At 42.6% G+C, this 17627-nt stretch overlaps 2 protein-coding genes across 2 annotated transcripts; one reads left to right on the top strand and one right to left on the bottom strand.

Moving 5' to 3' along the window:
* Window positions 1-2522: 2522 nt before the first annotated feature.
* Window positions 2523-3346, top strand: LOC131269382 (putative nuclease HARBI1). The gene is made up of 3 exons (XM_058271730.1): window positions 2523-2635; window positions 2695-3127; window positions 3197-3346. The coding sequence occupies exons 1-3, from the start codon at window positions 2523-2525 to the stop codon at window positions 3344-3346; spliced, it is 696 nt and encodes a 231-aa protein (XP_058127713.1).
* Window positions 3347-3871: 525 nt separating this feature from the next.
* LOC131269381 (uncharacterized) lies at window positions 3872-4570 on the bottom strand. Its single transcript, XM_058271728.1, has 3 exons — window positions 4400-4570; window positions 3951-4319; window positions 3872-3877 (listed from the first exon to the last, which is right to left on the bottom strand). Exons 1-3 carry the CDS (start codon window positions 4568-4570, stop codon window positions 3872-3874), a joined length of 546 nt encoding a protein of 181 aa, XP_058127711.1.
* Between the last annotated feature and the right edge of the window lie 13057 nt (window positions 4571-17627).

Genomic DNA, 17627 nt, shown 5'->3' with positions numbered 1-17627 from the left:
GGAGGCATATCTATAAGCTCGCAGCCTCTGCCTACAGAGGCTACAATCGGGCTCGATACCAGGCACACGTTCTACGTATTCAGTCTCGACTGTCTACTAATCCAAGATCTTTTTGGCGATTGATGAACGCCCGGCGCGGTTCCTCCCGCATTCCCCATTCCATGTCTCTCAATGGAGAGACCGCTTCCACTCCTCATGGCGTCTGCCAACTTTTCGCAAAGCACTTCTCGAGCGTTTTCGTTGACCCGGCTCAGTCGGCTGCCCCTGGCACCGCGGGCCTTGCTCATACCCCCCTTGACGTCCTCACTTGCGACCTGGTGGAGATCAGCGAGGGTGATGTTTGTGGTGCACTAGCTAGGTTAAAGCCGTCCTTCTCTCCTGGCCCTGACGGCATTCCTGCGTCTGTTTTACGCGGTTGCGAGGCTTCCCTAGCTCCTATCCTGGCGCGTCTTTTTTCGCGCAGCCTCCCCAAAGGAGAGGTTCCTGGGCTGTGGAAATCGGCCTGGGTTGTACCGATCCACAAGAAAGGATGCTGCTCATCCCTCGCCAACTATCGAGGCGTCTCCCTCCTCTGTGCCTCTTCCAAAGTCCTCGAATCCATCCTACACTCCTCCATCCTCCCCTGCGTGCGCCCGTATATTTCTCCGAATCAACACGGTTTCATGCCTCACCGCTCGACCGTGACCAATTTGATGACCTTACTGTCCGTGGTTTACCCCAATCTGGACTCTGGGCGTCAGGTTGACGTCATTTACACCGATCTGAAGGCCGCATTTGACAGCCTACCGCATGACTTGCTGCTGGCTAAACTCGAGCGGTTGGGGTTGGGGGGCCTCTTTACTCCTGGATCAGATCGTTCCTTAGCGGCCGATCTTACTCTGTGCGGGTGAGGGGGGTTCTCTCGGATCCGTACTTCGGTGTATCGGGTGTTCCGCAGGGTAGCATCCTTAGCCCTCTCCTGTTCTCTCTGTTCCTTAATGACTGTGTCAGTGTACTGCCCCCTAACGGGCACTTACTGTATGCTGACGATGTCAAATTATTCCGCCCCATATCCTCTCCTTCCGACTTCTTACTCCTTCAAGAATCCCTCCAACGCTTCTCCGACTGGTGTTCCGCGAATGGATTGACTCTCTGCACACCCAAGTGTTGTGTCATATCCTTCAGTCGCTCCGCTGGGGTGACCCACTACGACTACTGTATTAGTAGCGTTGCTTTGTCGCGGGTGTCGGTTGTCGAGGACCTGGGGGTGTGGCTTGACGCCGCCTTGTCCTTCTGTGTGCAGATCGACAAGGTGGTATCCAAGGCCAACCGTATGTTGGGGCTTATTTCTCGCATGGCATCGGAGGTGCGGGACCCGCGCTGCTTGATGGCGCTTTACTGCTGCTGGGTCAGACCGATCCTCGAGTATGCTTCCGTGGTATGGACCCCAACAGGTGTCACCGCCTTGGGAAGGTTGGAGGGGGTTCAAAGACGCTTCACGCGCCTGGCGGTGAGGCGTCTTCTCGGCTACAATGCCTCCTCCCTCCCGCCTTACGAGTCGCGGTGTCAATTGTTGGGGCTATCCACGATTCAGACTCGCCACCGGAACGCTCAGGCTATTTTCATCGCCCAACTTCTCCTACACTCCACTGACGCTCCGGAACTCCTCTCTCATATCCCTCTATATGTCCCTTCTCATAACCTTCGGGAAAGGCCTCCTCTCCTTATTCCCACGCGCCGTACGCGTTTCTCCCAGAATGATCCTTTTATCCGCGCCATGTCTTCCTTCAATAGTGTTAGCCACCTGTTTGACTACAACGTCTCCATCCCCTCCTTTCGTTCGCGTCTTAACAGCTCTCTGGTGTAATCTATCCCTCTCCTCCTCTCGTGATTTGTCTTGATGTTAAGTTTAACTATAGACTTAAGAAACCTTGTATAGCCCGCGTGGCAAACATTGTAAAATAAATGAAATATGAAATATGAAATATACCTAAATTTGCAGAAAAACGTTCGACAAAAATATTAGAGCTGGTACATACTGATGTGTGTGGCCCTATGCCAATTGATACTCCAAGCGGAAACAAATATTTTATGACCATTATTGATGATTATAGTAGATATCTAATGGTTTACTTGTTGAAAAAGAAATCAGACGTTCCGGAAAAGATTATGGAGTACGTACAATTAATTAAAAATCCCAAAGTAGTAAGATCCGATGGAGGAGGAGAATATTCTAGTGAAAAACTGAAAAATTTCTATAAAGACAATGGTATAATGGCTGGTATCGCGAACGAATCGATCGAGACGATTTCGATCAAAAGAATTAGTCGAACGAAATCTAAATCTACTCGAAATAGCTATCGGCAACGGGGTTTCTGTTTCGATCGATGAACTATGGGCGTTCGTAAAGTCGAGCAGCAAGCGAGCTGTCAGATCGATGTTGTTTACGTTTGTGGTATCACGCAACGCTGCTGTGTTTTGTATAATCAAGTGAATCAATTGATATGATGTGAGTCAAAAATTGATTGAAATCGAAATTATACATGATTTCTTCGACGTTTTTTATAAACGATGTTGAAGCGGATGCAATCGACCTGGCGAAACATCGTAGGAAATTACGGAAGGAAATTAATCCTTTGCATTTGTCGGAGATAGCGTAAGTGACAAACACTGCAAAGAAAAATCTGTTGATGAATAATAATTGTCAAAATTCAGTTTTAGGAAAAATTTCCGTATCAGCAAGAAGCTGTTCATTCAAATCCGAGACAAAATTGCACCCCACATCGGTCCACACCACCCTCGGGGACTTTCTGTAAGCGAAAAGCTTGCAGCAACGCTAAAGTTTTTAGCCCAGGGGTCGTATCAACTTGGAGTGGGAAATGATTTCACCGTGCCGATGGCTCAATCTACATTTTCCGAAACGTTGAACGAAACATTACGGACGTTGGAGCAGCATCTCAAACCATATATCACCCTGGAAATGAGTGTCAGGGAAAAGGAAGAGGCTCGTAGATTTTTCTATGATAAGTCGGGTATTCCTGGGATAACGATGGCTGTGGACGGCACACACATTAGAATCGTTGCTCCAAAGGAAAATCCAGTCATGTACTTTAATAGAAAGGGGTTTTACAGCCTCAATGCTTTAATGGTAGGTTTTGTTTAATCAAATATCACGGTACAAACAATGTATATTTATTACAACTTAAATTTATTACAGATTTGTGACAACAACAGCATAATCCGCTATGTAAACGCACGTTATGGTGGATCAAACCACGATGCCTTTATTTTGAATTCCAGTCCTGCTATGGATTATTTTGACGCCCAGTGGAGAAATGGCGAAAGGCTTTCTAAACTACTTGGTTAGTAAAACGATATTGCCACGTTTATAAATAATTAATTCAATATCATGCTTCTAGGCGATTCTGCTTATCCAGCGAAACCCTGGTTGATAAAACCGTACGGAAATGCTGAGTCAAACTCAGAACATTCTGTATTTAATACAAATCACGCTAAAGGTCGTGTAATAATCGAAAAAACTTTCGGAATGTTGAAAGGCAGATTCCGATGCATAAACGGGGAGAGACAACTACATTATAGTCCATCAAAATGTGCTCGCATAGTTAATGTGTGTGTTGCGTTACACAATTTGTGCATATTGAATGGTATTCCTGATGATGAGTAAAATAATTTTATACTTTTAGTATTAAAAACACACCATTTGTAACAAACCATCACTTTTTTATTTCTATTGAGTACATAATTCCATTTAATTCCTTTTCATTTATTACTAACTACTACTTACTAACTATTTAATTATTTTTTTTCAAGTGACTTAATATTTCCTGCTGAAAATTCAAGCTACCTTCTACAAACATTTTAATGGCACCAACTAGTTCTGTGAGTTGGTTTACGATTTCAGCGTTTTGGTTCACAATAACTTCTTGAAAGTTAGTCTTACTCTTTGGTACTGATGGACGCTGAACTTTCTGCTGGTTGTCTTCTGCTTGTGACCCTTCTTGATTTTGATGCTGAAGCTCCTCTTCTGCTGAAGAGATGATTGGTTGATTTTGATGCTGAAGATCTTGACGAGGTGGAAGCTCCTCTAGATGAAAATCCTGTGCCAGCTGCTGATCGCCTTTCTGATGTCCCACTGGAACTCCAATGCAAATGGTATCCTCTACACCTTCCGCATTGGTTTTAATATTGGTTACATTAAGGATTCTTTCCTCAATGTCGGTAAAAGTACAAGATGCCGCGATACCACCTCCGGTTTTATTCCGTTCTTGTACCATCTGAGTGTACTTTTTCTTAACGTTGGATTTTTTGTCGGCCCATGCCTGAAATACAAAAGTATCAATAGTATTTTGTTAAGAAAGAATTAAACTAAAGATTACTTAAACTTAAGGACAATTCTTACCTTTCTCCATCCTGTTTTATCTTTTGAAGGGCCCAACGGATTTAACTCTTTGCAGACTTCTCCCCAGAACGCAGACGGATTGGAGCAAATCCCTTTCGCTACTTCGGGATTTTGCTCCATAATTTGGACCAGTTTCTCCATCTGGTCCTTAGTAAAGCGTGAACTTTCCATAACGCGACACTACTAGAATCACTACTGAGCTGAAAATGAATTTGCTAACACCAAGCTTCTCCTTTTATAGGCGAATCACCATATCCACGACAGAGGAAACTATACCTAATTTACCTAGAATATTTGGAACAACTTTCTGGAACATTTTGAAGTGAAAAATTTCTTACAAATTTGTCATGCACCACGCACCTGGCATCACCTTGCACTTGGCATCGGGCATATGGTATCAGGCATCGTCGTGCCCAGCTCAATTTTCCTAGTAGATTTTTGAAAAGTATGGGGTACCAATAATTTTTTACGAATTTGTTGCGCACCACGCAGCTGGGATCGGGCATAGGGTATCAGGCATCGTCGTGCCCAGCTCAATTTTCCTAGTAGATTTTTGAAAAGTATGGGGTACCAATAATTTTTTACGAATTTGTTGTGCACCACGCAGCTGGGATCGGGCATATGGTATCAGGCATCGTCGTGCCCAGCTCAATTTTCCTAGTAGATTTTTGAACAGTATGAGCACCAATATTTTTTTACGAATTTGTTGTGCACCACGCAGCTGGGATCGGGCATAGGGTATCAGGCATCGTCGCACCCAGCTCAATTTTCTTAGTATGTATATTTCGGATAACATGGGGTACCAATAATTTTTATGAATCCGAATAATTGAACCCAATTTGTAAAAACATCAAAAATTACTTTAACACTTTGTTGACGGGCGTTTTTTTCCCAAAACTAGCTGCTGTCACCGGGGCCAGCCGCTCCGGTAACGAACGACCGATCGAAACGGATACGACGAAACGAACCAAAAACCCGAATGCTTGACTATGCAATGGTATGCGTGTAACGTACATGTCCGTCTTTCCGTCCTCAACGTTGAGTCAAAAACAGACGAAGATCTTCGTCTCCCGTCAACAAGGTGTTAATACGCATTCGTTGAATCTGTTTATTTAAAGGAAACATGTTTGCAAATGCTTACGCGACCGCTCTCGATAGCTCTCGACCTGTCTAAATCATTTCGATCGAGAAAAGGCGTATGCGATAGGAATTCTCGATCGAAATCGAGTCAACTGTTGACTGCTTGAAAATTTATAGATCGTTTGCTTCTACGTTTCGATCGCGATAGGTCTTTGTCATTCCGATGAAGCAAATGAACCAAAAATGAACACTTTTCGACAGGTTCATGCAGTCGATCGAATTCGAAACCGTTCGCGATACCAGCCAATGTTCCAAATGTGCACACCATACACGCCCCAGCAAAATGGCGTAGCCGAGCGAAGAAACCGCTACTTAGAGGACATGGTGACTACTATGCTGCTCGGTGCAAATTTAGACAAAAAGTATTGGGGAGAAGCCGTGTTAACTGCGGCATATCTACAAAATAGATTACCAGCGAAAGCAGTGGGCGTAACGCCATTCGAAATGTGGTTTGGTAGAGTTCCTCGAATCGATCACCTCCGAACGTTCGGGTGCAGGGCGTGGATACAAATACCGAAAGAGAAGCGCAAGAAATTGGAGAACAAAGCAGTGAAACTTATTTTTGTGGGGTATTCAGAACAGCACAAAGGGTATCGTTTTCTTGATGTCCGTGACGAAAGAGTGCTTGTGAGCCGTGACGTCAAATTCCTTGAAAAAGAACATTTTATGATAGACAAACCAGTGCACGAAAACGTACAAAACAGTGATAAAGACAATCATATTACAGTGTTCGATACATACGAGGATTCGGAAACAGAAAATAGTCACATAACAGAGAATCATCTTTCAACGAATCCCATCGACTCAGACGAAGAGAACTTTTGTGATGCAAATTATTATATAAACCCACAGACAGATAGTGATAGTTCAAATATCCCAACCGTTGCAGAAACTAAACCACAACCATCACATGTTAGGAAGACTCGCGGGAAGCGACCGGAATACCTGGACGATTTTGTGGTCGGCGTGGCACGCACCAGAGAGGCGACTTTTGCTGAGGCAGCGTGTGGCAATGAAGAGGAGCCGAAAAATTTAAGTGAGCGTTGAATAGTGACAATAAAGAAAAGTGGCAATTAGCTATGTTGGACGAAATAAAGTCACATTCTGACAATAACACATGGGAACTAGTGACACTGCCGGAAAAACGAAAGCCTATTGGCTGCCGCTGGGTTTTTAAAACGAAAAGAAACGCAGCTGGCGAGATAATCAAGTATAAGGCACGTTTGGTGGCGCAAGGTTTTTCGCAAAAGTACGGCGAAGACTACGACGAGGTTTTTGCTCCGATTACTACGCACACAACTCTACGTCTTCTTCTGGCAATAGCAAGTATAAAAACAATAAAACTAAAACACTTTGATGTCAAAACAGCCTATCTGAACGGGGAACTAGAAGAAGAACTATATATGGTGCAACCTCCCGCCCTACTACCAATTTTGAATGAACTTAGGCCTATCCCCGTGGATCGGAGCGAGACGCAGCGACTGACTTGTGCTCCGTCGCATTCGCGCTGCAGCGCCGAAATTTTTCAACCCGCTCTTGAGTGAAACTTTGCATGAAGAATGAAATAAAGCGACGGATGGAAAGCATAAACCGTTACAGTTTGAACGGAAAGTTTATTTATTACCTTTGGATGGCACCGGCGCTGCCAACAACGGTAGAACATTTTCCAATGTAAACAACATTGACGCTTTCAAATCTATTATCGATGCACAATAAAGAGAAGAAATAAAACAAAAAAAGCCCCTTAATGGTTATTCCTAGCCAAGTGCATCATTCAGAAAAAAGATAGTCCCACTAAATACCTATGCAATAATATTTATATCATCTCAATCGCCTCAGAAATGATTGTGTTTTAGATGATCAAAGATGTATGAATTCAAAAGCATTCGAAGCATTCTCCCTGGTAACGCAAAATGAATTTCTCACTATGGAGCGAGAAACCTGAAAACATCTTGAAAGAATTAGTGAACTTCCGAGATTTCAAGCTCACCGGTAGACCGGATTCATTTCGTTCATCTTCGAATTCATTTCGTTCTACTTCGGCTGCGACGCACTTTACCCACCGCTAGGCGCGAATCGGCAAAAAAGAAGGCGGTTTTAACCCGCTTCGCTTGTGGTATGTGTGTTGCATGCGGGTCGACCCGCGGTGGACGACCGCTGTGTGGGGATCGTCCGGTCAGTCGGCAGTTGATGCCCTTGCGGAACGGACGTGTTCCGTGGAGCCGGGTTCTGCCGTATGCGTGTCGTCTTCCGTCTCGTTCGCTTTTGCATCGTCGTCGTGTATGAAGCTTCGTCCAAGTATCGATCCCTTTAAATGGCTTGGCTGAATCTGAAAGAAATACTGTTAACAAGATAGGCTATTCGCAACCTCAAATCCGACACGTTGTGTACCCAATATATATCGATGGGTTTGTCATGTGCCGTTCGCACATCTAACGGTCGGAATTTGAATCATGGAGACGCACGGTCAGTGGTGTACTCACGGTAGGACCAGTGACGTATTCAATGGTCGATAATTTTTTAGCAAATTAATAATTTTTTGACCAAAAAATTTTTTTTCAATAATTCGAATGCGCATCATCTCACTATGTACTGATGTCGGTTATGCCTCTGGGACTCAATGAGAACGGGTTTTTTGGCTCTAGAGCCCAAACGGTGGTAGATAGCATCTTGCGGTCTTCAACAAACTTTGAGTTCGTATTAAAACACAACTTTTAAAGTTCTACGGAAAACCTCTCAGACCTTTCCTTATGCTCGTAAATTCGACCCACATATAAATGTGCGCCTTTATTCCGATGTTCGACCTTAAACTGTTAATGCTTCTATTGAAGTTTTTTATGCAACTCGAGAATAAAATATGCTTTTCAAAACATATTCTAGCTTGCCAATTGTGTTATTACACCTGACGATATAAGCGATACGACACAAATCGTAAAAATTGCAACAAATTATTGAAAACATAAAACAGCTATTGCTTTACCTTGACGGTCGACCCCACTGTGGTGTGATAAAAAACTCTTTTGTTCAAAAAATGTATACGTCTATGAAATCTCCTAGTTTTTGTTTTTGTAAAGAACATCCATAACGGTAATCCCTCTGACTACCGTGTAATACTTTGCTTCGTACCTAGTTGTTTTACCAACATGTTTCATTTTTCACTCTAGTTCGCTACTTCTAGATCTAGATCTTGTTCACAAAGTAATTCTTCGCTCAATCGCTTTTTTTTCAATAGCGCAGCATTTTCCACATAACTGCATAAATATTATTGCCTGCACTTAGATGGTTTCAAGCTGGTGTTGGCAATCTAAAGGAAAATAAAATGATAGAAAGCTACTGTCATTCAAATGAAAATTATTTGAATTCTCGCGCTGATGTTTTGTTGTTCAAAATGTGCATGTTTATTCAATGTTAGTAATACCGACGCAAAACATACTCCGTGGAAAATGCACCGGCGGATCAAAATTGATCACTGTCGGGCATATTACCGTTACTTTGTATGTTGAGAAAGGTTTGACGGTTGCATAAGGTTTGATCTGATATGGCCTAATTATAATAATCGATCCGTGTTTGAATCTAATGCGCACGCTGGTCTCCAATCGAGAATAGATGCGTATTAAGATTAGCGATTCGCGACGGTTACCGTTATTTTGAATGTTATCTTTAAAAACAGGAAACGCACAAATTTTGATTGCACGTTACTTACTAGAAGGTGCTTTTTGCCAGCCTCTGGCATAGTTGTGATTTGTTTGTTCAGCGTCAGTAAAATGCGCACTTGCGTGGGTGGATAAAAACTTGAACGCAGTCGGATAAATTTAAAATCATCAACTTTGCTTCCTCGCGAATAGAGAAATATTTTCAATCTCTCGCTTATATTATTGTTGTGCATTGTTTTCATTACAAATAGCTTTAACTACAACCATCTGTTACGTGAGTTGTTGTTTTCAATTATTTTGCCAATAGATAGGCTGACAAAGTATGCCATACAATGCATTTGTAAATAGTTGCCAGAAATTTGTTTGCTTCATACGGATTAGTTTTTACGCTATCGAATGTAGCAACTGAGCGCGAGGAGTGATCACGGCGAGACAAAGATTACCGTTATTTTATAGATTACCTTTAAAAATAGGAAATGCACAAAGTATGATCTCATATTGCTTCCGCCCTTGTTAGAAGGTACTTTGACGTAGCGTCCGGCATAGTTGTGATTTGTTTCTTTGGCGTCACAAGAACAGTTTTAAAACGTGCAAGTGCGCAGGTGGATATAAATCTTAGTCGGGTAATTTTAAAATCATCAAATTTACTTCCAAACGAATAGTTACGTTTGATCAAACACTTGATTGTGTTATTGTCGTGTATTGGTACCGTTACAAATAGGTTGACCTTGGACAGTGGCCAATATTTAGAAACAAGATTTTTATTTTTACCAACTTTTTTATTTTTCATCCGATTTTTACAAATGACATTTCAAACGATAGGTTTCTTCAAGACAAACAACTTGATGCATGAAACATCTTTGTATCGCTTGTTGTTTTGGAGAAATTGCTCAACAAAGTTGCATAACCGTTCAAAAACATAGATCTTTGATGCTTCATAACTCCGTCAGTTGTAAGACGATTGGGATGATACGAGCTGTGTTTCAAAGATCTTTAGTAGTACTATGTTTTGCCTGAAAGTTTCTTTCAACAATTACTAACCGTTGCTGAGATATTTTGGTTTTATTTCATACATTTATTGAACTTGGCAAACAGTTTCTGTTTGTGTTCCATCCAACAGTTCGCCGAACAGAACGGCAAGATGGAAGAGAAACCAAAAAAGTGTACATGCGGTCGGGCGTGCACACACACCGTTACGCGACACACGCTCGATTACCGTTTCCGAGCGACGAATCGTTCATGGTGCGTTCATCGTTTTACCCCACACCAGCCGTGTTCACCTTCCGCTCCAACCCTCATCCACATGTTCGCCTTCGGAATCGTTCATCATACTCTCCCCGCACCGCCGGTGAAGCGAACTCCTGGCTTCCGACCCCCTCTGGCCCACATTTGAGCGGATTTCGGAGCGGAAAATGAATTTTGCGCTACCAGGGCTCGTGCGGTCTCTTCAAAGCAACACTCGATAGAATAAAGAATCCTTCGACAGAATTTCTATATGTGGGTATGTTTTCATTTACGTTATTACAATATCGTGTAAGTGTTACATACCTATAATGACAACGAGAAAATAGACAAATATAATTCAATTTATTGATGATATTTATCAGTTAGCTCGGAACGATCTGTTTGCGCATGCACATGCACATGCATATCAGCAATTCCTGCGTTAGGAAAACAAACTACAAGTTTGCCAGTTGCTGGCTCAAGTTATGTTCTAAGAAGGGTGGATGCGATATTTTTTTTCTCCCGTATTCAATTTTTACTCTTCTCCCGCAGTTGCTACCATTGCTACCGCTGTACGTTTTACACCTGTGAATGCATATCAAAGGTAAACGAATGCATATCAAACTAACATATGTTCGGCTATTCACAAAGTGTGTCCATTATATTCAAAACATCAAAAATATATCTCAGCAATACATTGATCATTTGAATCAATGATCTCGAATGGTAATTATTGCGAGGTGTTTGACGTTAGAGATTAATGTTCGCCATTTGATATTTGAAATATAGAATTCTTTTTTGAGTTTTATCTTCGGGCGTGAAAGATGTCCAACAGTGGGGCGTTTTATTTATTAAATAATCGACATAGACTGTCCTTAAACCGATTAGATCTTGATTAGTAACGAACGTTTGCATTTCGGGAATATTACAATAACGTTGACATTTAAAAAATGAGACAAATTTTAACGACTTTTCATGAAAAAACGGAACACGTTAGAAACTTTCTGTTAAAAGCAAATTAAAGAGTAGCATTTCGTTTAAATTTAAAACAAGTTTGACAACAACCATCTACGTTTGATCGTGTGTTAAACATCCAGCTTATTAGCGGACCACGTGACCAACGATTGTTTAAAACCAGATGGCGACAAGTGGTTAAAAAGCCTAGTATTTTATATTACTTTTGAAGCTTGTTACAGTAGTTTTAAAGCCAAAATTTTATGTTTTTTTAATATAATAAATTTTAAAAGTGAAAATCAGCGAGAAGGATTTGCCCAAAGTCGCTGTTCTTCCTGTCAAGACTTCCGGCGTATGGAGAAGTGTATAGTGTGCAGTGTCTTCCGGAATAAACCCACTTTATCAGAAAACACGATAAAGACCATTCAGTGGTTTGGACATACATAGCCACAGTAAATCATGCGTAAAGAGGATCGGAGGAGTTGAATGGGTCAAATATAATTGAAATATCCCTATCAACTACAACCAATCGAAAAAAAAACATTTACAACAACTGAAAACATTCCTACATGGTTGGTTTGGTTGGCTACGCCAAAGTTTCGGCCAAGGCCAACTGGCCGTCGGAAGTTATTTTGAAAGTACTAAAATCTTAATCTTACAATAAAATTTACTTTATTCAATATGCTGGGTTGACTTTTTTCTTATCGTCGACGAAATTTGTCTATTTTTTAATGCAAACGTTAAGGCCGTGTTTCTCAGTTCAAAGGTTAATTACAAAGTAACGGTAATCTTTGTCCGGTAGTGGTTAATTTTCTATCCAGCTGAGCAGTTGCTACACGAGTTTATGTATTTATATTAGGGTTACCAGCATTAAAAAAACGAATGCATTTTGACTAAGGAGTGCCATTAACCTGCTCTCTTTTAAACTGTCAATACATGATTTCACCTTATGCTGAGAAACGAATATGTTTCCGGCGGAAGAAGATGTTGGAGCGCATTTTGCACACAAAAGTCGCTTTTGATAAGAGCTAGATTTTTATCCGCTACTTCCGAATGCTGTCTCCAATCGGTGTATAGATCTGTGTGTAGATCTTTACTAGTTTCCAAAAGACGTAATCTCATGAAACAATCAAATGCTAAGCAATGAAAAATGCGATGCGACATCGAAATCTGAAAAAAAAAATCATTGCAACTTGCAGTTGGATGTAGCGGATGTGGCTAAGCTGTGCAATTAGTTTTTACCAGATTTTGGCATGGCCTATCTTTGTAAAAGTAATTTCTTATCTGTAACATATTGCAAGCTAGGTATGAACCAAAGTTCGTGGAGGAAAAAGTACATCTTTGATCATTCGTATTGTTCTTTGCTCCGCATCCACTTTCGTTTTGCATGTTCTTAACGTATAAAGCACATGTTACACAAAAAACATGCAACTTAGTCGCTTGGTCACTGTTAATGACGAAGGCAGTACACTGCGCCTAGCACCAGTTTGTATTTAAATTTAAATCAAACATTTTGCGGTCATATTTTAGTACCTTTTATTACATGTTAAAAATGTGACGAACAACTGTAATGATAACACAAAGAAATTCCATGCGCATATGTATATTTAATGCTGCGCGAAAATATAACAAAGATAATCATACGGTGCGATCGGTTGTCGCCACACCAGTGTGGCAAAACAAGAATCAGCTGGTTCTTGTTAGCGGTTCTATTTACAAGGTCAACGCGCGTGCGTTATACACATGTGTGTATCAAGCGACGCGTGCGTGCAAACACCAAAGCGATTAAAGAAAACCCTAGTTAAACCCGAGGGTGTACAAGAATCTCGGTGGACTACTGGAACAATTCGAGATTAACACCTCACACGCTTCGGACTGGCAGAATCAAATGGTAAGTAAAAACTTTAATAACAAAGACAAATATATACATCTTTCACTCTCAGGCAACATATCAACTCCCAAAGCCGAAGGAACGGCGGAACACCTGCTACCATGCGAGCAGAACACTTCAGGAGGTTACAAGAGGACCGCAGAGGGGAGCGAGGCAGCAGAACGAGAAAGGCAGAACAGAACAGAAGAAAGAGAAACAAACGGAACAAGAGTTGTGAAATGTTTTTTGAATTTTTTCACATTGTTTTGCAAAGGTTCAAAACAAAGCTTAAATTTGTTGAATTATTTCATTAATTATTTCATGCGCTTCAATTATTTCATGAACTCCGGTGCTGCATCAGAAATGAACGGAGCTGCTTTAATAGGAAAAGTAGCCGAACACTTCACAGAAAAGCAGCGGTCATTTTCCATAGCGAAATGTTGGTGGGGCGGTTTCGTGGAAAAAGATAAGGAGAACCTGGTGTGCCGTTTGAGGAGGAGTATATACGGGCTCAAACAATCGGCCACCCAAGGAGACACCACGCTTTTTCTCGCTGATGTTCTCGGGGGTGATTCGTTGGCGAAGCCAAACCGAAAACACCAGCGAGATACAGTTCACTTTCGGTGATAGCCAGTGAAGTGAGAAAAAATTTGCTCACTCCAGAAGAGAAAAAAAAGTTCTTTCGCTCTCCTGCGTCTGTCTTCTCTTTTTGCCAATTCTCGTGTCTTTCCCTTCTGTGGTGCTCGCACTGTGTGGATGTCGGTCAGATGGCTGTTGATGGTCTTACGAAACGGATGTCTTTGATGGCGTTGCTTGCTTCTGTCGTACGAACTTTTTTCGTTCCGCTCCCTCATGTGTCTTCGATTCGTTGCGCTTTCGGTGTTTCGAACTGTTTGATATGCCAGCCTGAAGTCTGAAAGGAGTAGTGAGAACAAAATAGGCTATTCCTAACCTCGGCTCCGGCCACGCTATAACCCCAATATATATCGTTGATATTTTGATGTGCCATTCACTTCAAAAAGTTATTTCGGAACGAACATAAAAATTAAATCTTGGTTTTGAAGACGCACAGTGAGTGACTTTTCCAAGTTGGTTGGCAAAACATTTTGGTCGAAAATTTTTCAATCGAGAAATCGTTTGCACATCATCTTGTAACTTGTGGATGCCAATGGCTGTTCGGGAACATTGCATTGGGCTACATTGGGAACATGTTTTTGTGATCTTGCCCGATAGCTTCCTGCAATCTAAATGTCACTCAAAAGTGCAAAAAATGTGCGGGTGGATTAAACATTGATCAAATCAAGTCAAATTGATTTTGTTCCACCTTTGTTGAAACATGAGCCAGTCCCGCAGAAAGTTATGAATGTATGAAGAAACGCGCATTGCAAGTACCCACGAAGCGAGAGCGCAATCGTTTTATGCTTTCCATCCTACGCTCTCGTATGTTGTGCTTGCGCTTTTAATGTGGAGAGGGCTCAATCGCGGCACCGGGCCTGTAGCGCGAATGCGACAGAGGGTATATGAGTTGCTGCTTCTCGCTCCGATACATGGGGAGAGGGTACTAGACCTCCGCAGAGAGAAACAAGCTCACAAGCTTCTATTCATAAGGCCCCGACATCGTACGCGTGGAAGCGAGAACACAACATTTGTAAGAGCGAAAGGCTATATTTTTGGTTCACTATCGCCGAAAATGTTTGGTTGGGCAGGTGCTGGAACAAACGGCTCGACACAGTTCTACAAGGAATCGGCTTTCAACAAAGTACGGCGGATCCATGCCTGTACATGAAGCTAGTGAATTCAAAACAAGTTTATATGTTAGAATACGTTGATGACATTTTGGTCGGCTGCGAAAACGAAGAAGAAATCAGTGCAATCTATAATGAATTAAAGAAGAATTTTGACATTACAAATTTAGGAGATTTAAGCTTTTTCTTAGGGTTAGAAATACTTTGTGTAGATAGTGTATATTGTTATATCCTACAAAGGAAGGAAGCTGGCAGCACTGGAGCTGCCAGATGCATGGATTGACAGCCGGGCAGGACGACGGATGGACCACATGCGGTCAGTAGTGTCCCGACCACGAAGCAAGGCAGTCAAGGAAGACAATACGTTACACACTACAAATACTACCAGTTAATAAAGTAATACTTTACACATTACAGTTGACAGCTGATAGTCACTGAAGTCAGTCGCGTTGTTTTACTGCCAGCTCAAATTTTAGTTTTTTTTTTCGTTATTTTTCGTTTTATTTCTGGCCTAACTGTCCCTAACACTGTTGTTTTCACGCCAACACTCTTGGTTATATCACGAAAGTGCCTGTAAATTTCTCACGTTCGTGCGAGTCGAAGTTATAGTTTGGACGATCCCGGAGGAGCCCGCCTCTTTGTTTTTATTAGTGCAATGGAGGAAGTCTGTTTCGCTTGTGCTAAGCCGCTAGAAGCGGGGGATGAGACGATCAACTGCACGTATTGCGAGGCATCCTTTCATCATGGTTGTTCTAAGCTCCCGCAGCAACTGATAACGGCTGTGGGAATGTATGCTGATTTACATTGGAGCTGCATCGGTTGCACCAATGTCCTGAAAAACCCTCGAAGCAGAGCGGTTAAGGAGATGGGCCTGCAAGTGGGCTTTCAGGCGGCACTTCGTTCAGCCGTGTCATCAATGAAGTCTTTAATCATCGAACCGCTTACTAGTGAGATTCGGGCTGGTTTTGAGGCTCTTAAACCATCCACGCCCCGCAGCGCTCGCTCAACATTCCCATCGGGTAAACGCCGTCGTATCATTGATGATTTGGAACCATCTATAAACAACAACATTTATGGCGCCACCAACTCGTCGAACCCCGATAATACACATACTACTGCATCCTACGCATCGGTTACTAGAGTTCCCACTCGGGCACTGGCGGGAATCAAGGGAATCACGGGATCTGCTTGTGATCCATCTTCACTGATTGCCATCGCTCCAGCTTTACACCCTGATCACATATGGATTCACATTTCACGACTGGCCAACTCCGTTACTAAAGAACAGGTGATCGCGGAAGTTAAACGATGCCTGGATACTGACGATGTCATTGCTTTCCCCCTGATAAAACAGGGTGTTTTAGCATCTCAGTTGAACTCACTGTCATTCAAAGTGAGAATCCTCGCCTCACTGCGTGAGTCGGCTCTCTCACCGGGCGCGTGGCCCGCTGGCCTTGGCGTCCGTGAGTTTGTTCAATATCGCCGCACTACTCATCGTTCCGGATTATCAGCTTCACCACCACCAATTGCTGGCTCACCAATTTCAATAGCTGAAAGTTTGCACGATATAAACGATACACTATGCGATGCACCATGCACAATACCCGCCCCTCCACCAAATTCATCCATACAACCTGTTGCCCAACCTGCTAAAGCAGTCACAAGTCGAAATTCTTCAACCACAACGAAAACACCGCATCAAACCAAGATCGATAATTTTTTATCAACGGGAAGCCAAAACACAACGCAATCACTGAAAAAATAGATCTTTGCATATACTACCAAAATGTTCGTGGGCTGCGAACAAAAACAGTCGATTTTTACACTGCTTCATCCGTGTGTCACTACGACATAATAGTACTCACCGAAACATGGCTTAACGATGAAATTCCGTCAGCACAGATCTTTGATAGCACGTTCACTGTTCATCGCATGGACCGCAATGCACTGAATAGTTCAAAAAGCAGAGGCGGCGGGGTCCTAATTGCGGTAGCGTCTCAGATGGACTCAGTGACCTGTCCTTCGGAAATCCTTTCTCTGGAACTGCTTTGGGTTAGAGTGAAAGCATCACTTCTCATCGGCGCACTTTATCTACCCCCTAGCCACAGTGCTGATGCACGTATTATCGATAATATCTGCCGTTCTTTACGCTGCATGAAGGAGAAGTACCCGAGAGATAAATTCCTGCTGTTGGGGGACTTTAACCAGCCCGCATTGCGTTGGCATCTCGCTACCGGTCATTTACCTGAGCTCGCGCAACACTCACTTATCTCGCCATCACTCTCTCCGCTTTGGGACGAGCTCTCTTTCTGCGGCTTGGTGCAAATCAATACGATTGCCAACTCTTCAGGGACACTGCTTGACTTAATTTTTGCTGACGACAACTTACTGGACAACTATAATGACAACTACGACATCGTGGAGCTCGCTATCGATGTTTTAACTCCTGCGGATGTCTATCATCCTCCGTTGGTAATGAGTTTCGCGACTCATTCGTCACCATCTGCACCGTCGTCGACCAACATTGGCCTTCAATTTCTTAATTTCCGGAAGGCAGATTTCAATAGAATGTCTGTGTTACTGGCCACGGAGGATTGGTCATTCCTTTGTCCTTCATTGGACGTTGATCTTGCTGTAGAAAG

This window comes from Anopheles coustani, chromosome X (assembly GCF_943734705.1).
Source record: "Anopheles coustani chromosome X, idAnoCousDA_361_x.2, whole genome shotgun sequence".
In the NCBI taxonomy this organism is placed as follows: domain Eukaryota; kingdom Metazoa; phylum Arthropoda; class Insecta; order Diptera; family Culicidae; genus Anopheles; species Anopheles coustani.
This window is presented reverse-complemented; position numbering and strand designations above follow the sequence as displayed.